Source organism: Mirounga leonina, unplaced genomic scaffold, assembly GCF_011800145.1.
Source record: "Mirounga leonina isolate KUSES-001 unplaced genomic scaffold, KU_Mleo_1.0 Mir_174, whole genome shotgun sequence".
NCBI classification, from domain to species: domain Eukaryota; kingdom Metazoa; phylum Chordata; class Mammalia; order Carnivora; family Phocidae; genus Mirounga; species Mirounga leonina.
This window is the reverse complement of record NW_023270451.1, coordinates 63,286,410-63,313,121: the sequence shown is the minus strand read 5'-3', so window position 1 is coordinate 63,313,121 and position 26,712 is coordinate 63,286,410. Positions and strand designations below refer to the sequence as shown.

The following is a 26,712-nucleotide window of genomic DNA, read 5'->3' as shown; positions in this document are numbered from 1 at the left end:
TTCAGTGTTTCCACTTGTATTAGTTACTTGTTCATCATAGGAAAGACCCCAAATAGCAATAGTTTTAACAAGATAGAAATAAGCTGGTATGGTGGCTCCACAATCACGATGACCCTGATTCTTTCTATCTCAGCTCTGCCATCCTCAGCACTTCACTGCTACCTCATGGGGCAAGATTGCTGCCTCATTTCCCTCTATCCATTCTCTACTCCAGCTAGCAGGACAAGGAGAGAGCAGAAGGCATATATACTTAGAAATTACTCTCTTACTTTCCTGGCTTTAGCATTATTCATATTTTCTATTTCTTCTTGAGTTGTATTTTTGGGGAACTTATGCATTCCATCTCAAATTTACTAGCATGTGGTTGTTGATTATATCCACCAAGACCAATTTCATTTGTAAAGTATTTTTAGTTATAGCTTTTATCATGGCTAATATTTCTACTTATGCTTTTAAACTTTTTTTGAAGAGTCCTTCAAAAATTTGTCTATTTTATTAGTCTTACAATTCTTGTCAAAAAGCTGACTTTTGGCTCTTTGATCATATTTTATATGTATTCTAATTTATTCATTTCCTCTCTTTATTATATTGTTCTGTCTACTTTATTTTTGCATTCATTTTGCTGCTCTTTTACTTTTTAAATTAGACATTTACATTATGAAATTTGAGCTTTTCTTTTCTTCCAAAGTAAGAATTTAAGGAGATGAACTTTCTTCCATTAATTTAGCTATACCACATATTTTTCAGTTCTTTGTGTCTTCTGGATTTCTATTATGAATTGCTTAGAAGTGTATTTTAAAATTTGAAATAAATGAGGCTTTTGTAACTACTTTTTGTTTTTTTTCTTTTTATTTCTAACTTAATTTAACTGTGCTCAGCAGTTGGTTTGTATGATATCAGTTCTTCTAAACTTGTTGAGGCAGATTTGTGGGCTAGCACATGGTCAATTGAGATAAATATTTCGTTGTGCTTAAAAAGAATTGTATATTCTCAACATACCGGTGCAATATTTTCCAAATGTCTGTTAGATCAAGTTTGCTAGTTGTTTTTCAAATCGTCTGTGACCCTAATTTTTTGTCTACTTAACCCAGCAATTAATGAAACTGTTTTGTTGAAATCTCCGTCTAGGATATGGGTATGTCTATTTCTCCTGCTAATTCTGTCAATTTTGGTTTCTGTATATTTTTAGATTATTTAGATTATGTTATTGTATCCCTACCAGTTTAGAATGTTTATATCTTCCTGGTTAATTAATGCTTTTACCATTTTGCAGTGACCCTCTCAATGTATAGTAATGTTTCGAGGGTCTTAGAGTTGATTTGTCTGATGCTAATGTAGCAATGCCAGCTGTCTTTTTTTTTTTTACATTTATTTTATTGTATTTTAATTCCAGCATAGTTAACATACAGTGTTATATTAGTTTCAGGTGTACAATATAGTGATTCAACAATTCTATGCATTAGTCAGTGCTCATCATGATGGGGGTACTCTTAAATCCCTTCACCTATTTCCCCCATCCCCCACCCACTTCCCCTATGGTAACCATTTATTTGTTCTCTGTAGTTATGACTCTGTTTTTTGGTTTGTCTCTTTTTTCTTTGTTCATTTGTTTTATTTCTTACATTCCACATATGAGTGAAATGTGTAATATTTGTCTTTCTCTGACTGACTTATTTCACTTAGCATTTATACCCTTTAGATCCATCCATGTTCTTGCAAATGGCAACATTTCATTCTTTTTTTGGCTGAGTGATATTCCATTGTGTGTGTGTGTGTGTGTATATAAATATATACATTTTACATTATATAAATATATACATTTCCAAATTATGGAAGCAGCCCAAGTATCCATTCATCTACCGATGGACATTGGGCTGCTTCCATAATTTGACTATTATAAATAATGCTTCAATAAACATTGCAGTTTATACCTTTTTGAATTACTGTCTTCATATTTTTTTGGGTAACTACCCAGTAGTGGAATTATTGGATCATATGGTAATACTATTTTTAATTTTTTGGAACTTCTATAGTATGGACATTTTAACAGTATTTGTTCTTCCATCCATGAGCACAGAATATCTTCCCATTTGTTTCTATCTTCAGTTTCTTTCATCAAGGTTTTATAGTTTTCAGAGTCACAGTCTTTCACCTCCTTGCTTAAGCTTATTCCTAGGTATTTTATTATTTTGGTGCAATTGTAAATTGGATTTTCTTAATTTCCCTTTCTGCTGTTTTATTATTAGTGTATAGAAATGCAAAATATTTCTGTATGTTGATTTTTGTATCCTACAACCTGACTTAATTCATGTACCAGTTCTAATAGATTTTTGGTGGAGTCTTTCGGGTTTTCTATATATAGTATCATGTCATTTGCAAATAGAGAAAGTTTTATTTTTTCCTAGCCATTTGGATGGCTTTTATTTCTTTTTTGTTGTCAGATTGCTGTGTCTAGCACTTCTAGTACTACGTTGAATAAAAGTGATGAGAGTGGACATCCTTGTCTTCTCCCTGATCTTGGGGGATAAGTTCTCAGTTTTTCACCACTGAGTATCATGTTAGCTGTGGGTTTTTCATATATGGCCTTTATTATGTTGAGGTATAGTCCCTTTCTAAACCTATTTTATCGAGAGTGTTTGTCATGAATGGATGCTATACTTTGTCAAATGCTTTTTTTCTTTTGTATCTGTTGAAATGATCATATGGTTTTTATCCTTTCTTTTATTGATGCCATGTATCATGCTGATTGATTTGCAAATATTGAAACACACTTGCATCCCAGGAAGGAATCCCACTTGATCATGATGAATATTTTTTAATGTATTGTTGAATTCAGTTTGCTAGTATTTTGTTGAGGATTTTTGCATCTATATTTGTCATACATATTGGCCTCTAATTCTCTTTTTTTATAGTGTCTTAATCTGGTTTTGGTATCAGACTATGCTGGCCTCATAGAATGAATCTGGAAGCTTTCCTTCCTCTTCTATTTTTTGGAATAGTTTGAGAAGGATAAGTATTAACTCTTCTTTAAATGTTTAGTAGAATTTACCTATGAAGCCATCGGATCCTGGACTTTGTTTTTTGGGAGTATTTTGATTACTGATTCAATTGCATCACTGGTAATTGGTCTGTTCAAATTTTCTGTTTCTTCTTGATTCAGTTTTGGGAGCTTATATGTTTCTAGGAACGTATCCATTTCTTCTGGGTTGTCCAATTTGTTGGCATATAATTTTTCATAATATTTTTTATAATCCTTTGTATTTCTGTGGGGTCAGTTGTTATTTCTCCTCTTTCATTTCATTTCTCCTCATTCATTTCTCCTCTTTCATTTATTTGCATCCTCTCCTTTGCTGTTGTTGTTGTTGATGATGATGAGTCTGACTAAAGCTTTATTGATTGTTAGTCTTTTCAAAGAACCAGCTCCTGGTTTCATTGATCTGTTCTGTTTTTTCTTTTTTGTTTTTTGTTTTGTTTTTTAGTTTCTACTTCATTTCTGCTCTAATCATAATTATTTCCTTTCTTCTACTGGTTTGGGGTTTTGTTTGTTGTTCTTTTTTAGCTCCTTTGGGTGTAAGATTAGGTTGCTTATTTGAGAATTTTCTTGCTTCTTGAGGTAGGCCCATATTGCTATATACTTCCCTCTTTGAACACCTTTTGCTGCATCCCAAAGATTTTGGACCATTGTGTTTTCATTGTAATTTGTCTCCATGTATTTTTAAATGTTCTCTTTCATTTCTTGGTTGACCCTTTCAGTGTTGCATAGCATGTTATTTAACCTCCATGTATTTGTACTCTTTCCAGATGTGTGTGAGGGGATGCAGGGGTTGATTTCTAGTTTCATAGTGTTGTGGTTGGAAAACATGCATGGTATGATTTCAATCTTCTTTAATTTGTTGAGACTTGTTTTGTGGTCTAATATGTGATCTATTCTGGAGAATGTTCCATGTGCACTTGAAAAGAATGTGCATTTGCTATTTTAGAATGGAATGTTCTGAATATATCTGTTAGGTTCATCTGGTCCAATATGTAATTCAAAGCCACTGTTTCCTTGTGGATTTTCTGTTTGGATGATCTATCCATTGATGTAAGTGGGGTCTTAAAGTCCCCTACTATTATTGTATTACTATTACTTCCTTTATGTTTGCAGTTATTTTCTTTTTGTTCTTTATTTTTTTTAAGATTTTATTTATTTATTTGTCAGAGAGAGAGAGAGAGAGAGCACAGGCAGGGGTAGTGGCAGGCAGAGGGAGAGGGAGAAGCAGGCTCCCCGCTGAGCAAGGAGCCCGATACAGGACTCAACCCCAGGACCCTGGGATCATGACCTGAGCCAAAGGCAGATGCTTAACCAACTGAGCCACCCAGGCATCCTGTTTTTGTTCTTTATTTAATTCATCCTATGCACGCGCATGCGCATACACACATACACACACACACACACACTGATATTCTATGCTCTATTATTTTAAATTTCCTGATCATTTTATCATGTGTATTAATCAATTAGGTCTGCCATAACAAAACACCACAGACTTGGTTTATAAACCACAAGAATTTATTTTCTTACATTTCTGTAAACTAAAAGTCTAAGATCAAGGAGCCATCAGGGTTAGTTTCTGGTGAGGCCTTCTTCCCTGCTTGTAGACAGCTTGCTTGCTCATTATCTTCACATAGCATTTTCTCTATGCAGAAGCAGAGAGAAAAAGAGAGATCTCTGGTCTCTCTTCCTCTTCTAAGGGCACCAGCTTTATCAGATTAGGGCCCCACCTTTGTGACCTCATTTAACATTAATTACCCCCTTAAGGTCCCTATCTCCAAATACAGGCACATTGGGTGTTAGGGCTTCAACATATGAATGTGAGGTGGACACAGTTCACACTATAACATCATATATGCTTGATTTATAAAAATGTAAAAATAATCCATTATTTTCTTCCTCCTGAACAGGACAAAGACCTTAGGACATTTCAACTACACCATCCCTTCCTATTTACGTGTGACTGTTTTCTAATTTTTTAGTTCTAGTCTATCATTCTCCTATAAACTATATAATTTCATTTTTTAAATCAATGCTTTATAGGACTATGTACCTATTTACTAGTATCTTTGCTCACCATTGTTTCTTGCTTCCTAGACATTCTATCTGGGGTGATGCTCCTTCTGCTTGAATATATCTTTTGAATGTACTTCAGAGAGTACCTTTTGGTTGTAAACTTTCAGTTTTGTTTTATATACAGATCTTTACAATTTCTGGAATATATTTTTGTGGTTATAGATTTCTAGATTGACCATTATTTTTTCTTTGCACATTGAGATGTAATTATACCATTTTTTTTACTTTTTTTGCTGTTGAGATCTTTAAGCTAGTTGTCATTCACATTACCATTCCTTTAATAAACAGTCCTTTCTCTTTGGTTACTTTAAAGATACATGTGTGTCTATGTGCATGTATGTATGTTGAATCTTTCCCAATAATCCTTGAGAATTCTCAGCCATTATTTTCTCTGGTCTCCGGTTAAACACGTTAAACTTTCTCATTCTGTCTTCCAGGCTTTTTAATATCTCTTTATTTTCCTTCTGTATCTTGCTTTATCTTCCTTCTGTATCTTGCTGTACTACATTATGAATACCTTCAGATCTATCTCCTAGTTCATTAATTCTCCTTTTGGCTATGTCTGTTTTGTTGTTTAACCCATTTACTGAGTTTCTACATTCAGTTATTTAGGTTTTAATTTCTATAAGTTCTGTTTGTCTCTCTTTAAGATTTCCTTGGTGATTTTTATAGTCTCTTTCTCTTTACTTATATTTCCCATCTCTTCTGTTAATTTTGTTAATCATAAATTAATTTACTTATATGTCTAATAACTCTAGTGGCTGAAGTCCTGTAGATCTCTTTGGCCTGTTTTGTTTTCTGCTGGTTCTCATTTTTGTTGCCTTATTTGTGTGTATGTGTTGGGGGGGTGTTTTGTGCTTTTTTTTTGTCTTTTTCAATTTTTTATTTAAATTCCAGTTAACATACAGTGTAATATTAGTTTCAGGTGTAGAATTTAGTGATTCACCACTTACATACAACACCCAGTGCTCATCACAAGTGCTCTCCTTAATCCCCATCACCTATTTAACCCATCCCCGCACCCACCTTCCCTCCAGTAACCCTCAATTTGTCTTCTATAGTTAAGAGTCTGTTTTCTGGTTTGCCTCTCTTTTTTTCCCCTCTATGTTCATCTGCTTTATTTCTTAAGTTCCACATATAAGTGAAATCATATGGTATTTGTCTTTGACTGACTTATATTGCTTAGCATAATATTCTCTAGCTCAATCTATGTTATTGCAAATGGCAAGATTTCATTCTTTTTTATGGTTGAGTAATATTCCTGTGTGTGTGTGTGTGTATCACATCTTCTTTATCCATTCATCAGTTGATGGACATTGAGCATTGGGCTCTTTTCAAAATAGTTTGGCTATTGTTGATAATTCTGCTATAAACATTGGGATGCATGTATCCCTTTGAATCAGTATTTTTATATCCCTTGGATAAATACCTAGTAGTGCAACTGCTGGATCCTAGGGTAGTTCTATTTTTAACTTTTTGAGGAAGCTCCATACTGTTTTCCAGAGTGGCCGCACCAGTTTGCACTCCCATGAACAGTGTAAGAAGGTCCCCCTCTCTCTTCATCCTTGCCAACATCTGTTGTTTCCTGTGCTGTTAATTTTAGCCATTCTGACAGGTGTGATATCTCAGTGTGGTTTTGATTTGTATTTCCCTGATGATGAGTGATGTTGATCATCTTTTCATGTGTCTGTTAGCCATCCGTATGTCTTCTTTGGAAAATGTCTATTCATGTCTTCTGCCCATTTTTAAAAAAAATTTATTTATTTATTTGAGAGAGAGAATGAGATAGAGAGAGCATGAGAGGGGGGAGGGTCAGAGGGAGAAGCAGACTCTCTGCTGAGCAGGGAGCCCGATGTGGGACTCGATCCCAGGACTCCAGGATCATGACCTGAGCCGAAGGCAGTCGCTTAACCAACTGAGCCACCCAGGTGCCCCATCTTCTGCCCATTTTTAAGCTGAATTATTTGTTTTTTGGGTGTTGAGTTTTATAAGTATTGAAATGCTAGTTTTCCTTGAAACTTCTCTGGGAACTCCTTAAGTCCTGAGTTGCAGCTGCATGGAAGAGTTTTTGTATTATTGTTTTTATTTTAACAAACAGGTAACACCAATTTAGGCTAAAAGTGCTCATGATTAGGAGGTTCCAGGCTACATTATGTTTTCCCTTAAGTCAGCATTATAGTTCCTTGCTGTCTACTTTTGCAAAGGATCCCAGCTTTTTGAGTGTTTTCCTATATAATTTCCCATAGAGGATGGGCCTTAGGCATTATCTGCCATACCCAGCTCTTTCTGCAAAAGAAAAAAATGAAATCCTCAGATCAAAAAGCTGCCCATCACTCACTTAAGATTCCCACTTCCACTTTTTTGAGGGTCAAGGCAAATTCTTTACTTTTGTATTGTTTTGTGATACAGTTTTAATGTTCTTTTTAAATATTTTAAATAGCATTTTATTTAACAGGAAATCTGATTTGTCATGTGGCTGAAAAGAAAAATCAACTATATTATTTATATATTATGTCAGTCATATTTACTGCTATAGAAAGAAAAAGATTTTTTCCAATACATACATATTTTTATTTTTGGCTATTCACAAATAAATTACAAAGGAAACTTCTAAATATTTAACATTTAGGATAATAACATTTTATAAAATAAATCTTGGATTTAATTATGATTTTCAATATTGCTGAAAAAATAGAATTTTTATAGAGTCCTCAGGCCTTAAGTGCTGAATTTTAAATATCTTTCTATTCATCATACTATTACTACATAAACAAATATTCTAATTCACAATATGCAACATAATTCATTATTAACTACAGTGGCTATAAATCATATTTCCAGGAGTCTTATTGATAACTTCAATTTTGTTACCAACTGCTCTGAGTTGTTCAGATTATAACAGATCAGATCCTTACCAGATCTTCATGAAGAGTTTGTATCAGGAGTAGGAGAAGGATCTCCTCTCATATTTTCTTGCTGTTCACTTATGTATTATCTTTATTGTGGGCTTTCTTTACATAAATAATTTCCTATAGAAATCATTTAAAGCCACATGCATGTCATGAAAGGGCTGTTTTAATTAAAACTAGAAAGCATAATCTGTTATCCACTTAACCAAGCACATGTAAACTCAATATGCTGAGAGCAAACAAAGGAGACAGGGCCCCACTGTCATTCCCTCCTCACACTATGGAGATTTTACTCTCCCCCACCATCTTTCACCTAGATCATCCACCAATGTATGGACCATGAAGGGATCAAGGTCAATCTGTGCAATAATTATTAGTTAAGATTCATTTATTTATCTTTTAATGTAAAAAGAGAAATATTGCATCTTCTAATAAAATGCCAGATTGAATAAGCCCATTTACCTTCACTCTGTCCTAAATCTCCACCAAAACAAGAACAAATAGACCTTTTAAGTCATAAGACAAAATTATATAAATGTCAGGAGAAGAGATGACAGCAAAATCATTTTGGAAGCTGGAAAGTAAAAGGATAGGTAGGAAATGACTCAGTTATCTCATAAAAGTGGAATCCTAAATCAACAGTGAAGAAAGACAATAAACAATGCAGGTTACATAGCAGCAGCCTTCAAAGTTTTTTAAAATGTTGAAAATCAGGGAGTAAGTAAGAAATTGCTTATGAAAAGAGTTGAAATCCCAAATTTTTCCTCAACTCTACATAGAGGCAGCTGCTGCTTCTCCACCAAACAGAAGTATCATCTTTAGACTGGTAAAGCAGAGGGTTAGGAGAACCAGACACAATTCAGGTCACAGAAAGGTTTCACAATGAAAATAGGGGCGTTTGTGAGGCAGTTTATCTCTGGATGGTGAGAACCTTCCCTTTTACTCAACTGGTCCCAGGAGCCAGGCCTCTACCCTCCAGGTGTCAGCAGGCAGGAGACCAGGAGGGCCTTCCCTGGAGAATGTAATCAACACAAAGGTGAAAATGTATACTATTGGGTTTTCTCAGAAAAAGAAGAGGCCCACTCAGATGATACTGCAGTGAAGCCCACAGTCAACAACAACTCCCAAAGCACATGTACAGAGCTTCCAAACAGCTTTTCACTGTCTTAAATATGAACAAACACGAGAAAGTTCTAGATATCTGAAGATAACCTCGGGCATGAAAGAGAGTTCCAAAGAAACAAAAAGGGAGCAGAAAGTTGCAGGAAACAGAGACTATGCAAAAAGAAGAAAACACAAGAAAATAAACTATCATTAATATAGTCAGAGAAGCAAACAAAGGAATTGCATTCATGGAATATGAATGGTATCCTTTTTTCCCACAACATAGATATGTTTATTGTTTTATTTTTGCTTCTTATTTACAAATGTAGCATACGATATATGCTGTCTTGCACTTCCTTTCTTTAATTTTCATTTTTTAGTAAATTTATACCCACTTTACCTATTTATCTGACTCCCTAACCCCCTACCTCTGGCAACTACCAATCTGTTCTCTGCATCTATGAGCTTGTTCTTTTTTTTTTTTTTTTTTTGTATTTGTGGGTTTTTTTTTTTTTTAAGATTCCACTTGTAAAAGAGATCATATAATATTTGTCTTTCTCTGACTTATTTCACCTAGCACAATGCCCTTGAGTTCTATCTGTTTTGTCACAAATGGCAAGATTTTATTCATTTATTATGGGTGAGTAATATTCCACTGTGTCCATATACCACAATTTCTTTATCCATTTATCCATCAATGGACACTAAGGTAGTTTCAATATCATTGCTATTGTAAATAATGTTGCAGTGAACATAAGCATGCATATTTCTTTTTGAGTTAGTGATTTCATTTTCTTTTGATAAATACCCCAATATAGAATTGCTACTTTACATTGCAGTTCTATTTTAATTTTTTGAGGAACTTCCATACTGTTTTCCATTGTGGCTACACCAATTTACATTCCCACCAACAGTGCACAAGGGTTCCCTTTTTTCCACATCCTCACCAACATTTATTATTTCTTGTCCTTTTGATAATAGTTATACTAAGAGGTATGAGGTGATAGCTCATTGTGGTTTTAATTTGTATTTCCCTGATGATTAATGATGTTGAGCATCTTTTCATGTGCCTGCTGGCCATTTATATGTCTTCTTTGGGAAAAAGTCTGTTCAGACCTTCTGCCCATTTTTAAATTAAATTGTTTGGGTTTTTTGCTATGGAGCTGTTTGAGTTCTTTATATATTTTTGGATATTAGCCTTTTATCAGAAATATGATTTGAAAATATTTTCTCTCATTTAGTAGGTTGTCTTTTCATTTTGTTGATGGTTTCCTTTGCTGTGCAGAAGCTTTTTAATATGATGTGGCCCCACTTGTTTATTTTTGCTTTTGTTGCTTTTGCTTTTGGTGTCAGATTCAAAAAATCATCAGCAAGACCTATGTCAAAGGACTAACCATCTATGTTTTCTTCTAGGAGTTTCATGGTTTCATGTGATATGTTCAAGTCTTTAACCCATTTTGAGTTAATTTTTGTGTATGCTGTAAGATTGTGGTAAAACTTCATTGTTTTGCATGTGGGTGGCCAGTTTTTCCAATACCATTTATTGAAGAAGCTGTCCTTTTTCCATTGTATACTATTGGTTCCTTTGCCATAAATTAATTGACTATATCTATGGGGATTTGTTTTGGGGCTCTCTATTCTGTCCCATTGATCTATGTGTCTATTTTTATGCAAATGGCATACTATTTTAATTCCGGTAGATTTTAAATACAGTTTTAAATCAGGCAGCATGATGCCTCAACCTTTGTTCTTCTTTCTCAAGATTGCTTTGGCTATTCAGAGTTGGTTTTGGTTTTTTTTTTGTGGTTCCATACAAATTTTAGGATTGTTTGCTCTATTTTTGTGAAAAATGCCATTGAAATTTTGATATTGAATTTGCATCATATCTGTAGATTGCTTTGGGTAGTTTGGGTACTATAGATTGCTTTTGAGTAATATCAATTTTAACAGTATTGATTCTTCTAATTCACAAGCATGGAATATCTTTCCATCTATTTGTATCTTCTTCAATTTCTTTCATTAATGTCTTACAGTTTTCAATATATAGGTCTTTCACATCCTTGGTTAAATTTATTTCTAGATATTTTTTTTTGGTGCAATTATAAATGAGGTAGTTTTCTTTGTTTCTCTTTTCTGACATTTTAGTGTATAGAAATGCAACAGATTTTTGCATATGGATTTTGTATCCTGCAACATTACTGAATTTTTTTTATTAGTTCTAACAGTTTTCTGATGAAGTCTCTAGGGTTTTCTATATATAATACCATTTCACCTACAAATAGTGACAGTTTTACTTCTTCTTTTCCAATTTGGATGCCTTTTTTTTTTTTTTCTTGCCTAATTGTTCTAGCTAGGACTTCCAATACTGTGTTCAATAGAAGTGGTGAGAGTGGGCATCCTTGTTTTATTCCTGATCTTGGGAGAAAGACTTTAAGCTTTTCACGATTGAGTATGATGTTAGCCATGGGCTTGTCATATAATGCCTTTTTTATGTTGAGGTATATTTCCTCTGTACCCACTTTATCATAAATGGATGTTGAATTTTGTTAAGCACTTTTTCTACATTTATTCCTATAATCATATTATTTTTTACTTCATTTTGTTAATGAGGTGTATCACATCAACAATCTGCAGATGTTGAATCATCCTTGAAACTCTGGAATAAATTTCACTTAATAATGATGTATGATCCTTTTAATGGGGTATTCTCGAATTTGGTTTGCTACAATTTTGTTGAGGAGTTTTGCATCTATGTTCATCAGGGATAGTAATGTGTAATTATTTTTTTGTAATGTCCTTGAATGGTCTTGATATTAGGGTAACTACACTGGCCTCATAAAATGAGTTTGGAGGAGTCTCTCCTCTTCTATTTTTTGGAAGTTTGAGAAAGATTGGTATTAATTATTCTTTGAATATTTGCTAGAATTCACCAATGAAGCCATCTAGTCCTGGATTTTTTTTTGTTGAGAGATTTTGGATTACTGATTCAGTCTCTTTACTAGTAATGTGTTCACATTTTCTATTTCATCATGATTCAGAATTGGTACAATGTATGTCTCTAGGAATTTATCCTTGAATGGTTTTCTTTAAAGGAGGAACAAGAAGACAAAAACTACAATATGAATGTAAATAAAATATAAAATAAATATGTAAAATGTAATAAAAAGATATAAGAATATATCATAAATGGGAAATTTAGAAAAAATGGGAAGAAACAAGATAAGAGAATAATAGGAAATTCCAGAAAAAGAGTGGAGAAAACTGAGGAGACTACATCAAAAATTGAAGAAAATTTCCATAGTGGAAGAATATAATCCCACTGGGTGCCAGCCAAGAGATGAAACACACATTGAGAAGGTTATTAATAGTTCAGAATATTATGAGAAAAGAGAAAATCCTAAAAGTTTTCAGAAAATGGGAAAAACTGATTCATTAAAAAGGATAAAAAGTAAGAATAGCTGAAGACTTCTCTACAGCAACACTGGAAACTCAAACAATCGGAAAAAAAAATGCCTTCAACATTCTGCATAACATTTATTTTCAATCTTGAAATCAATATCCAGTCAAACTATCAGTGAAGTGAGAAGATAGACTAAAGTCAAGGTAGATCTTTGTGGGTCTAGAGAGAAAAATGACTAGAGTTAAGACAAGTTAGGAAGGCCTTGGAAGAGGTGCTCTAAGATTGTGAAGTTGGTAGAATATTTGATGTAGATTAAGTATCTTATCATTTGATTGTTCTGAGAGAAGATTTAAACAACCACAGAATAGTTTGGAGCCATTTAGTGGTTATTTAGAAAATTAAGCAAAACTTGGGAAACTAAGTAAGCAAGGAGGGGTAGAGAAGGAGTACAAAACAGGAAAAGTAGTATAGATCATATTCCTCAGATGTTCATGGATCTCAACTCTAGACAACATTCTGAATGTTGAACTCTTCTCTAAGTAAAATTATCATGTAGCCATAATGGGAGGATGATCGGGACATGGAAAGTCCTGAGTGTGTTCAGTGGTCAAGTCTATGAAAGAAAGCCTAATTCTCATCATCTAACATAGTAGAAATTTAATTATAATGCCTACAAATGAGAAATCAATATATGATGTCATATATTGATCTTATGCAAATAAGTATCCAAAAAGAGCTAAAAGATTTTAAACTGGCTGCCTTAGGCAAGCAGAAAATGATTAGCCAGAACTAATATTTTGTACAATTAGCCTTGCATAATTATTTAAATATAAATAGAAACCCTAACATTTTCATACCACTCTCACCCCAGTGAATTATTTTGTACATAATTGGAGACCACTGGTTTAGCTCATGCTGGTTCATGTATGCATTTTTAGTAACCAAGATTGCAAATGTTCAATATGCCCCTGGAATCTGCAGTCACAGCCACCAGGTGGCGATAGTGAGTTATATCTGGACCTGCAAGATTTCTGTTCTGAAATCCCTTGAGCACCACCAGTGTGATGATGTCATGGGATTCTGCATTTGATCACGTCCTAGACAAAATTCATCAGTCGCTTGGAAGAATTTGTGGAAGGCATATCCACAAGGTCTTAGATGTCATGTATTTGTGTGAAATAACAAGCATAGAATTGGGATTGAATAAAAACAATAGGTTATAATTGCTGTGTTAAAAGCAATATGAAATGTAATCAAGTGTAAAGTCTTAGATGTAGGCTTAAAAACACATAAATAAAAAGTGTTCTGGAAGGTAAAATGGTACAAAGGTAACCACTGACTGGAAACTCAGATACATGGATTCTGGTTTCAGCTCTACAGTGACCAGCTAGGTCACATTTGAGACTCATTTTGGTCTCCTGAAAAATGAGGTCTTTGTTCCACATTAATTTCTAAATACTTGCCTGCACTAAGAGTCCACAATTCTTTTATATATTGGAAAAACCTTTTTATGATTGTGGAAGTTACAAAAAGTATCAAGAGGACAAAAGATAGCCCCAATCCCATTGTTAATATTGTTAATATTTTGACATATTTCATTTTAGTCTATTCCTGGGTACTATATGTATGTGGATATATTTTTATTATAAAAATTTCATCATTCTGTGTATTTAATTTCACATAAGTCCCCCATCGTGAAACATTATAAAACAAGCACTTTCCCATTCAATGTGTCCATGGCAGTGTCCTTCAGTCACCTCAGCATGGGACGTTCCCTCTGGCCGTGTCATCCCCGACTGTCTCCAGCTTCACCCCTCAGATGCTTTGCTTTTCCTCCCTTCTTTGCATAGGAATCTTTTTTTCTCTCCTAAACTCTTAGGAGAAAGTGCACCACACACACACACCAAATTCCTCCTCCACCTATGAGAAATGTAGTGCTTACTTTGTTGTCCTGATATCTGCAAACACATGCTCATAGCTTTCTATTCCAAATTCCTTTTGGACCAGGGTCAAATCCCTTGGTCTCAGGTTGAAACCACTGTCTTAGGCAAAAGGCTAATCTGCTGAGGATCCTCCCTTCCTTTATTTTTGTAGTTTCTGTACTAATAGTTGGCTCAATTAATGGTTCATCTCAGCCTTTCTTAAGAGCTCTATTTTTCTGCCCATTGACCTTCACTACTGTCTCTCTGGTCTTCCATCTTTACCCCTTACTACCACACCATCTCTTCAATCAGCCCGGCAATCACATGCCCTAAGCAAACAAAACAATAGAGCTGACTGCGAGGGGTTCATGTTTACTGGCTAGATAACACAAGTGTTGTACCCCATCCCATCTCCCAACACCTGCATTTAACCCTTAACATGTATTATATTAGCATTACAATTTACTGCAGAATTTAAATTTACTTTGAATTTTTAATGCGTTTCTAAAATTGTCTGTGATATTTCACCTAATGAATGTTTTAAAGGTTTATACATAGGAAAAAGTATGGGAAATCCATAAAGGGTAAAGCATGGCAAATCTATTAGTACTTTCCTATTTTGATTTTTAAATTTTGTATCTACCCATGCATTTTAATCATTATGTTTTATATACACATATATACATCTATATATGCATATATTTGCAGTTAAGAAGGTTTTAATGTGGCAATGAGAACTGTGTAAACACTACATCTTTAAGTTTCCATTCTTATTAATATCCCATTAATTATTCTATCCCAATATTAATATTCCATTCTAATTAATATCCAAATTATATATCACTTTCTGGTTTCTGTTTGGTCTTTTCTATTTTAAAATAGTTAATATTTTAGCCCTAAATTTCAGTTGCAACTTTACACTACTATAAGAAATTTTAAACTTATTTTGCTATTTTATTTACATACCATTTGTTTTTCAAGTTTTCAGTGGAAACCATTATCATGGAAAATATGAAACATTGAAATATTAGACAAAGGAGACATTTATAAATTAATTTATTTTTGGTGAAGAGTAGATAGCCCAGGGGGCTAACTTTTGAATTAATTAGAAAGTAAAAAGCAGGGTGCCTGGGTGGCTCAGTCATTAAGCGTCTGCCTTCGGCTCAGGTCATGATCCCAGGGTCCTGGGATGGAACCCCGCATCGGGCTCCCTGCTTGGTGGGAAGCCTGCTTCTCCCTCTCCCTCTGCCTGCCGCTCCCCCTGCTTGTGCTCTCGCGCGCTCTCTCTCTCTGACAAATAAATAAACAAAATCTTTAAAAAAAAAAAGGAAAAAACAACTTTATCTCTTAAAAAAAAAAGTAAAAGGCAAATTACAATCCAATGCACCTGACCCTACCATGCTAAGTCATTCCCACATCCATGATGATTTCCAATGAGTCTGGGAGAATTGTGTGTTTTTAGAATAATTGGCCTTCCCATGATTTCTCAAAAAGATCTCTCAGTGCATATATCACAGGCAGCATGCCTATCTGTATGAAACAGGGCGATTCTTCTATTTGTATATTTTTAAAATATATCTGTATTCTTTTAAAGGCTGCAATGTGTAGAAAGGTCTGAAACAGGCAAGAATTGATACATGGAGACCCATAAGGAGGCTATTACAATAACCCAAACCAGAGGTAATGGAGACGAACACGGAAGAGTCCAGACATGTTTAAGTAGATAAAATTGACACAGTTTGGTGGGAAGGAAGAGACTGTTTTCAGGGGGGACAAGCAATATAGTATAGTGGCTGAGTGTATGAATTCTAAAGCAAGACCACATGCCTTCAAAATCCAAGTCTGCCGTTTCCAGACTCTGTGACCTCGGGCAAGTCCCTTAACTTTACTCTGTCTCGTGTCTTCATGTGTAAAATGTGATAAATACAGTGCTAACCTCTCTGTATTGTAAGAATAACATCGATTAAACTGTTTAATTTTAATTTAGAACAGTGTTTATTATATACTAAGCACACTGTAAGTGTTTGTAATTATAATGATAATAATGCTATTAGCTTATATAGGTAATCCCGAAGAAGAATTACATTTGAGGAAGGAAATAGTGGGTTTGGTCTTGAACATTTTGGGACTGGAGTTTCACTTAACACATTCAAATTATGTTAAACAGCTAATTGGATATATAGGCCTAAAAGGAGAAATCTGGGCTGAAGACCAGAATCGGTGATATGGTGTATCTCTATTCATTAGTGAAAATATATGAGATTTCCTAAGGATAAATGTTACGGTGAAAAGAGACAGGTGCCCATGACAAAGTTTCAAGAAATTCCAGGTTTTTTTTGTTTTTTTTTTTTTAAAGATTTTATTTATTTATTTGAGAGAGAGAGACAGAGAGAGAGAGCACATAAGAGGGGGGAGGGTCAGAGGGAGAAGCAGGCTCCTCGCTGAGCAGGGAGCCCGATGCGGGACTCGATCCTGGGACTCCAGGATCATGACCTGAGCCGAAGGCAGTCGCTTAACCAACTGAGCCACCCAGGCGCCCAAGAAATTCCAGTTTTAAGGAAGGATAAAGGAAAATGAATTGGCAAGGGAGATAGAGAAACAAGCAGAGATGTAGGAGAAAAACTACAAGAATGAGATATCACAGAAGCCCCAAGAAGAGTTTTCCAGCAGGAACAAGTGATTAACTCTTTTGGGTACTGTCAAGAGGTCTACAAAACTGAGACTAAAAAGTATCTTGGGTTGGGGTTTAGTAATACACAGGTTATTGATAATCATAGCAAGTGCCGTTGGGGTGGAGTGAAGGGACAGAAGTCAGGTTGGAGTGGTTAAAGGAATGGAGTCAGTGAATGTAGACAACTCTTTTGAGTAGTTTGGCTGTGAAAATGGCAGTGAGGTAGGGCAGTAGTTTAATTGAGAAGAAGGTAAATAAGGCCACCTTTTTTCCTTTTGTAAAGATGACTTGAAAATGATTAAATGTTGGTGGCACGGAAGCCAAATATCAAGCAAAGGACCACATGATGTGTAAACTTTTTTCTTGTTGAACAGAACTCAGGCACAGGAACCAAATATCGAACAGAGAGGGACCACATGATGTGTAAACTTATGTGCTTGTGTATTGCTTACTCTTCTACCATTGGTGGACTGACAACCATCACCGGCACTTCTACCAACTTGATCTTCTCTGAGCATTTCAATATGTAAGTAAAGTTATTGGATTGTTGATTTAATAAATAGGCAGCACGTGACTTACAAGGGTTATTCTTAACTGATTCAGAAAATTCAGGAATGGAAATTGCTATACTGAGCTAATTCTCTTTTGTTTTTCATCAGGACATCTATAGGTCTAGAGACCTTCCCTTCTACTAGGAGTTAAATATGGAGGACATAGTGAATTAACAGGTGCCTAAAGATTCCCCAAGTCAGCTCAGAAGAGGTAACTCCTGGCTGACCATTCTGATCAAATGGGGAAAACATATCTCATTACAAATAATACTGCAAACGATAGTTAACTGAAGTGAATAGGGATTACTTGCATAGGAAAATCTATGTGGGGTTTGGGAACTAGCATTTGAACTTAAAAGATGAGTGGTGCACAAAGGTGCTAATTACAGAAGTCTGCCTAGAATTCAAAAAGATTTGAAGGATTGGGCAATTGCAAGAAATGGCAGTAATAAAGTATTCTAAGAAAGATACATGACTCTAAATATAAGTTTGCAACTGTGATGTTAATCCATTGGAGAACATGGGGAATCTGTGGGTAGAGTCAGATAACTTGGGTTAAAAATTCCACAATTTTGTGAATTTGAACAATAAAAAGTACATTACTCTCCCAAGACTTAAATTTTTCATATCTAAAATAATCACAGTTCAGATGATTATTGTGAGAATTAAATGAAGTAAACTATGTAAAAATATTTGACACTATTTATGAGAGCTCTTGTAAGAACTATTGAAACAATAGTTTGAAAGCCCATGTTTTTACGTGAGGGCTCAAACTGATTCTACACCTGAGATGTATTTTCAAGTACTAGTAGGACAGATCATTGTCGGAGTTCCAGCAGTGTGGGCAGCATTAAGGATGCCCTGGAACAGGATTTACGTCTTTTCACAGAAAAATTAGGGCTCAGAATCAGGAAAACTACATTCTTCAAAGCAGATTCACAGATTTTATGAACTTTCTGAAATTATTTGCAAAATGTTATGCATGCATAGCTTTTTCAAGAAATGTCTCACTCAAAAAATGTCACACTCCATTCTAAAAAGAACAAGAACTGTGTGCAAAGAACAGTGAGTGGTATAGAGGTTTAGGACAATCTAACACAGACCGCCATGTTTATTGATTATTTCTATGATTACACGTCAATCCTGTATTCTCCAACAGTCAACTTAGAAAGGAACCTTAAAAAGGCATCTGGGGGCACCTGGGTGGCTCAGTAGTTAAGTTTCTGCCTTCGGCTCAGGTCATGATCCCACGGTCCTGGGATCGAGCCTCCCCCCACCCCGCCACGTCGGGCTCCCTGCTCAGCCAGAAGCCTGCTTCTCCCTCTCCCACTCCCCCTGCTTGTGTCCCTCTCTCGCTGTGTCTTGTCATATAAATAAATAAAATCTTTTTTAAAAAAGGCATCTGGTTTATAAGTGGGAGATTTCTGAAATTCACTGTGTCAGAAAGGATGTATCCAATGTATCTCCTAATTCAAGACAGGAAATGTACCTGACCTCTTTAAAAGCTAGACTCCTATCCTTTTTCATGAATTCCCCAAGGAAAGAGACTCCACATTTTGGTCTTCTCGGTAAATCTTTTTCTAAAATTTATACCAAAATTTTATTGTTTTATTCTTGGTGTTAGAGGACTCCTGGTTTCCACCATTCCCATGAGGTTGATGTTGTTAAAGTAATCCTTACTGAGTTTGTCCTTAGTCTGCAGTCTCGTACAATGTATCAACCAAAATTTCTTTCTTTAACTGTTCCCTTGACTCTTTGGATGCAGTAATCCATTTGCAGTGACAGATTGGGAGCATTGTAGCACTTTAAGCAAAGTGTTTTAGTAACTATTTTCCCTAATTATCCTTTCTTCTAATTCTCCTATCATAGGAAATTGGCCAAATATTCTTTAAATTTAGAAAATGCTTAACATGTACTTTGAAATTTGGTAAAGTCTTTTCTTCAAAGGTTTGCTTTAACATTAGGAAACATTTGCTTTTACTATGCACAAACAGAAAGAAACTCAAAGTATCCCTTCTTGATAGAAAATACTAGAATAGAGGGGGAAAACAACCTTACGTGAAAAAAATATAATTGATGTTATTAAACAAGCCAGATATTTAACTCACTTTTTCTTAAATATTGGCCCTAAAAATACAACAGCATCTCAAAGCAACCATGGAATGAAATGCATTCAATTTCATTGGAAAAAGTGCCAAAAACTTAAAACTACAGGGGGAAAAAAAGATTTATATATTCTTTGTCCAGATGTTTGGACCTGGAGAGAAATTGCTCTTTATTTTCAAATATTCTACAATAATGCCACCTCTTCCTCTTGACACTGCTTGCCATCTTTTCTAAAGCAGTATCAACAGTCACTTTGTATAATTTCATTTTGGATCTTGCCCAGCTCCATGGGTGTATGAATCCTAAGAATCAATGATTTCGCACCATTGACATCTAGAGAAAGGTGCTATCTTACAAACAAACAATGGGAAGAAGAGAATGGATAACACATTTCAAAGCCTTTGTTTATCCATCTATCCACCTATCTATCATGTATAGATATAAATATATTTATATGTGTATATATATGTATATATAATGTCTTTTGTTCTCTTTTTTGCACAAAGAATGTAAGAACAGTGAATTCTGAGAAAGCTAAATTTTATTTGGTGCAAATAAAAACAAACATCCATTCACTCAGTCAAACATTTGTGGAGGACTAATGATGTGCACGGCACTGTTCTGAATTCTTTTGGAGAATGCAAAAAATAAAACTTGCCAGGAAGCTTTGAGATTCTATCTGGTTTTCTAGACAAAATATACATATGTGAAAATCATTAAAAATTTTTAAACAAAATAACGTTTGGTTTTTGACATGTAGGAGAGAAGTAAGGTGATATGTATTGAACTCTTTTTTTTTAAATTTTATTTTATTTTATTGTGTCATGTTAGTCACCTTACATTACATCATTAGTTTTTGATGTACTGTTCCGTGATTCATTGTTTTCGTATAACACCCGGTGCTCCGTGCAGTACGTGCCCTCTTTAATACCCATCACCAAAAATTTTAAATACATTTTAGTGCACACATATTCTTGCCGTGAAGGTGGCATATAAAGGTGAATAAAGCATAAGCTCTGGGCTTAAAATGCCTGTGTTGAAATCCCATCTCTTCCATTTACAAATTAGATGATCTTACTTACTCTCACAATGCGTAAACAGGTGTTTTGCATTATTTCATGAAGGCACTTTTGGTTTCTTGCATGACCTCCACAAGTTACAGAAAATGTTACAGGAAACATTAAATTGCCATTGCATTAGCTTTAAAGTTAAATTCAGGCAGGAAACTCAGCTGTACGAAGAGCTAAATTTTTTTAGAAAAAGTATTGTGAAACTCTAAATGTATTATAATTTATACTTCAAAATAATTCATAAGAAATATGTCCCAGTGTTGTCACAGTCTATAAAACACTCTTAACAGAGGAATAGCCTATTTTCATTGTAGTTTAGTAGAATTACATATTGAAGCACATAATGTATGTTGTATTTCAGTGTATATTATTTCTAATTTAGATGTGAATTTTTGGTTATTCATTAATACTATATCTCTTTGTGTATTATATAATAATGTATTTCCAAAAGTAAAAAAAAAATTTTTTTTGCTTACTTTAAAAAAAAAAAAAGATTACTTACTCTCTTTAGGCTTGTTACCTTGCAAGAAAATGGAATAATAATAAGGTTTCTGTCTTAGAGAGTTGTTTAAAGTTTTACAAAAAATAAATAGTACTTTAAAAAATACCTAGCACAGAGCGTATGCTCAATAAATGTTGGTTATTACCATTAGAGTTGAGAAAGTTGAAGTTCAGCCTAGCAGACTGAGGTCCAAACCATGGTCATTCAAACCCTAAGTCTGTCTCCCTAAAAGATTACCTCCCTAAAAACATTATTGAACATATCCTAAAAGAGGACTGTAGCTGTGTGTAGCACCCCTCGATCACTAGAGAAAACTTGTCTGTACAATATGGCCCAATTTAAAAGCGGTAAACACCGTACTTATGGAGAAAATGAATGAAAAAATTCATAAAATCAAAACACAAAAGGTTTGTAATAATTATTTTTTAGGGAGGCAGTAAAATAGTCTGGATTTTCTTTTCTTTTTCTTACTGTTTAGAATAGCAACGTGCAGATTGATTGCCATTCTACGAGTCTGGGGACAGGAAACCAATCAGGAGTCTGTTACCAAAGTGCTGACAAATTATAAGGGGCAGAACTAAGCTAGTTATGAAGTGATAGGATTTAGACTCAAGACACTGTACAGGCAGAAAGTGGTGAGCAATTAGGTGTGGGTATTTAAGGGCAATGAGGGGTTAGGGCAAGTCTGGGAATTTTTGCCAATATGGCTAGATGGTGATGCCATGAACTTCTTGGCTCACTGGAGAAATTAACAAATTTGATTTTAGATATATTAAAATGGCCTTCTAAGAGCCTACCCATGAGATTTTCAGTAGACATTTACAAATGCATTGTTGTAGTTAAAAATTTGAGGGCTATATGTATAAACACAGAAATTAGCATCTTGAATGTAGAAATGGTCAATGGGGACAAAAAAGTTGAAAGAATCAAAACATGGATAGACCTGTGGGAAATATTGACAAGAAAGAAGATGAGAAAAGTTCATCAAAGTAGGTAGAGAACCAGGAGCATGTGGTGTTTTGAAAGCTAAGTAAGACCATTTTCAAAACGGAGGATTAGTCAGGAACAAGCAGTGTGGCAGATGGGTCAAGTAGGATGATGGCTAAGAAAAGGCTTGGTTCTTATCAGTGTCCTCCAACAAAACACGTGGGAGACAGGGCAGAATTTAGACTGGAGAGAGTTTTAAGATGTGAGTAGTAGCGGGAAGGGGAAAGCCGCTAATTTAAATGATTCTTTCAAATTTGACAAAGCAAAGAAGAAAAGAACAAGCATGGTACAACCAGACGCAGAGAGTTCTCTTGGAACAAGGAAGATGTCAGGTTTGTTTTACACTCGGTAAGGAAACTGTAAAAGAGATGTGTGAAGTTTTGAAAAAGAGAGAGAAGAACATTGATTGGCAAGGTGTCAGGTAGAAGCAGAATGAAATTAGAAACAGGAGTAGAAGTGTTAGTCTTGGAAAAGAAGGACACGTCGTCCTGAGTAATAATGAGGAGCAAGTAGAGAAAAAGTGAAGATGGAGAAATTTTAGATCATGTATACAATTCCCTCATTTCACGGATGAGGAAACTGAGTCTCAGAGACTTTAAAGATTTATTTATTTTAGAGAGAGAGGGCACGAGTGGGAAGGGCAGGGGGAGAGGGAGAGCGAATCTGAAGCAGATTCTGCACTGAGCATGGAGCCCGATTGAGGGCTCCATCTCATGAGCGTGAGATCATGACATGAGCCCAAACCAAGAGCCGGTCACTGTACCAACTAGGTGCCCCAAGGCTCAGACACTTTAAGTGATGATCACCAGTCAGTGGAGGAACTGCCAGGTGAAGGCAGATGGCCTGAGTGCTAGTGCTCTTTCCACCCGACAGCCTCTCTGTCTCACAGACCATATGTGAGGGCGCCAATTTGGTAAAATTCTTAAAAAGCGAGTTTGCTGCCAGTAGCAAGAAGGACTACAGCAGTGTTCACATTCATGGGTTGCATTTTCTTTTTATAAAATGTAAGCATGCAAACATAACAAATGTCATTTGAAATCGTTGCAAAGCTAAGAGTGTGGCTAGTTAGACTGAATCATCCCCTTGTTGGCATGAGCTGATATATAGCTTGGAAGGTGATTTTCAGAATAATACTAAAAGATGGAGCTAATTATCTAACTCAACTATAAAGTACGAGATTTCTCACATTCTTAGTCTTTGAATCTAGCACCAGGGGTACCTAAATTCTGATTCATCTGTGATTAATTGGTCATTAGCCTTAACTAATCCTTAGAATAGGACATTCTGGAAATATTTTTTGTTCTACCCACCTCCTGTTACAACCTTACAGGTTTGTTAGATTTTTATCGTCTCCTCCATTAGGTAAATCCTGCTTGATCAGTGCTCTCTACCTGACCCTTATTCCATTCTGCTCCACTGATGATACTCTAGTCATCACCCCATCTCCTCCTTTCCTGACAATGCTGTTAATAAATACCACCCTGCAATTAACCCATTTCTTCTTACTCTGGTTCTTGAAACCTGCCAACTCTGTCAACTTCTTTCTGTACTTGAGCGGATGCTGTTTCATCTGAAACTCTGTTCAGTTACTCCTATACCACCATTCCCATCTCCTCTTATCGTAAACTATATTCACATTTCTATAAACCTGTCTCATCCACACTCATGCAGGCCGTCACCCCTGATGATTTGCAATCTTGTAGAGTCTGCATGAATCATTGTCTAATTCTTTTAGCACACCAGGGGCACAGGTCGATGATCAATAAACACTGGCTGAGATGAACTGTACAAGACATAAATGAAGTGCTTATTGTTCTTGGGAACCATCTAAATAACTAAATAATCTTTTGATATTAAAATTATGCTATTAAGGGAAATATTATTAGAGACAATTACTGCTTTCATAGCAGAGTAGTTTTGGTGCATCAATATTATTTAACAGAATAGCTATTAGTTAAACCCAAAAAACAAATCTACCAAATTAAAATGAAAGATTATCACAAGTAGTATTTCATAACTTGCCAATTATCAAAGTATATTATTCAGCTTGTGGGTGTCAGCTGTGAAATATGTGGGTATACAAAGAGCATGGAAGAAAGTTTTATTATCAATAATTAGCACAGTCACTGTTACTAATTATGTGTTAAATTATAACTACTCTAGATTCACAAACTAAGAAATGGTAAAATGTGTTTATAGGTACCCTACATTCAAAGCCCACCATCCTAACCTTTCTTCTTGGCTAGTTACAGAGGGAGAAGGTAAACCAGTTACCTAGCAATAGCTACCTTCAAAAGTTACCACGATTTTCCTCTGGAGAGATGAGCAGTTCTATTTCTCAGAAATAATTTCTCTGGCAAATACTATAGAAGAAATTTGGGTACTGCCGAGTTTGGACTAGACATTGGCTCAAATTTCAGTCCTGCCATATATTAGCTTAACTTCTGTGAACATCAGTTCCTTCATCTACCAAATGGGGCGATACTAGAACGTATTATTGTGAAGATTAAATGGGATAATGCACGCGTGGCTCTTAGCAAGAGGGCCTGGCACATAGGAAATTGTCAGTAATGCTAGCTATTTTTGCTGCTGATTCTAGTTTTGCTATTGCTATTAGAAATACAAGCTTGGCTCATGAATAACAAGTAGTTAATATTTGAAAAGAAACGTCTGCAAATACACAAATACAAAACTGAAAAGTGGCTTTGACTCAGACATAATCAAAGCAGTCATTAATCAAGAGAACTATAATCCGTGTGGACACAGCTTATAGTGCTCTAAAGGCCAAAATTGGTTTCAAAGCTGTAAATTTCCACAACTACATCCATTCTTTTAAGGTGACTTCTGTGTTTTCCTTAGTATCAATGCTATCATCATTCTGTCATTGGGCATAAGAACTGTAACAAGACTATCTTCCTGAGCTTCAGTAATGACGGGCACACGTGCTTCAGGTCAAAGCATGTCTCTGTCATGGCGAAATCATTTCTGTAGTGTTCTAAAATGTCCTTATGACATCAAGTTTGTACCCTGGATTATGGATATTTTGCAATATACATTGAACTTTGTATTTTCACCTGGGGACCGGAGTTGAGGACACTGGGCTTTAAAAAGATGTATTTTAAACACTCCTTCTGGGGTAAAAATTCTGCTTGACTGTACAATCTGTGACCTTGAACAATCCATTTAACCTTCTGAAACTTAGTGTCTTCCTGTGTAAAATGGAAATATAATGCTTTCCTCACAGGATTTGTGTTAGCATTAAATGTGCTTAGCTCATCTGCTCAGTCCTAAACCTCTGCCTGACCTCTAAAACTCAGATGCCCCAGGGTGCACTCCCTGTTCCTCTTATCTCCATTTTCTCCCGAAAATTTCACACCCATTTCTGTGGTTTATAATATCACCAAATATTGGTAACTACCTATTTTATGTCTCTAACCTGCCCTCTGCTCTCAGTTCCAAACTCACTTACCTAACTGCCCATCCAGTGTGACCACTTGGGAACCTAAGGGACATCTCAAAAACACATGCCCCTTGCAGTGTTTTTGACCCACCACTCCCCTACCGGTCTGCCAACCTGTTCTTCCCTCCAACTTCATTTCAATAAACGGCACTTGTTCCCCATTTCTCCACATTTTGTCCCAAAAATATTTAAAGTCAATGGTCTTCTCTTCATCTTTACTGCTACCACTCTGACTTCAGCTAAAATCTACTCTACTTCCTACTCTATTCTACCCTATTCCTCTGCCAAACTTCTTTGTCTTCTAATAAATCTCCTTGTGTGTTTGTTTTATATTACTATTTTACAAATTACCATTAATTTAGTGGCTTAAAACAGGATGAATTTATGACCTCATAATTTCCATGGGTCAGGATTTCTAGGCCCAGGTTATCTGAGTCCCTTGCTTAGGATCTCACCGGGCTGAAATCAAGGTGGCAGCTGGGCCTCGAATTTCCACAGACAGTCAGTGCCCTATTCCAAGATCATTCAGGTTGTTGAATTCAGTTCCCTGTGTTTGAATTACCAAGATGCCCGTTTTATTGTTCATTTACTTGGCAGGGGGTTACCCTCAGCTTCTAGAGGCTACGCCTAGATCCTTGCCACATAGCCCCTTCCTCTGGCTATGTGAAAGCTCACTTCTTTAGGCCAGCAGGAAAGGCTGTCTCTTAAGGGTTCACCTGATTAGGTCTGACCCACCCAAGTCTCCCTTTTGAGTAACTCAGAGTCTATTAATGAGGACCTTGGTTACCGCTGCAAAATCCCTTCACTTTTTCCATAAAAGAACCTAATCACAGGAATGAAATCTCGCCATATTCACAAATTCTACCCACACAGAAGGAGAGAGAATTATACAAGAAATGTATACCAGGGGCAGAAATCTA

At 35.5% G+C, this 26,712-nt stretch overlaps 1 protein-coding gene across 1 annotated transcript in view; it reads left to right on the top strand.

Moving 5' to 3' along the window:
* The window catches only part of SLC13A1 (solute carrier family 13 member 1), a 72,170-nt gene that overhangs the window by 23,978 nt on the left and 21,480 nt on the right, over positions 1 to 26,712 (top strand). Inside the window, exon 7 of the mRNA XM_035020302.1 lies at positions 17,491 to 17,642. Within this exon, the coding sequence (XP_034876193.1) occupies positions 17,491 to 17,642 (152 nt within the window). The remainder of the gene's footprint in view (positions 1 to 17,490; positions 17,643 to 26,712) is intronic.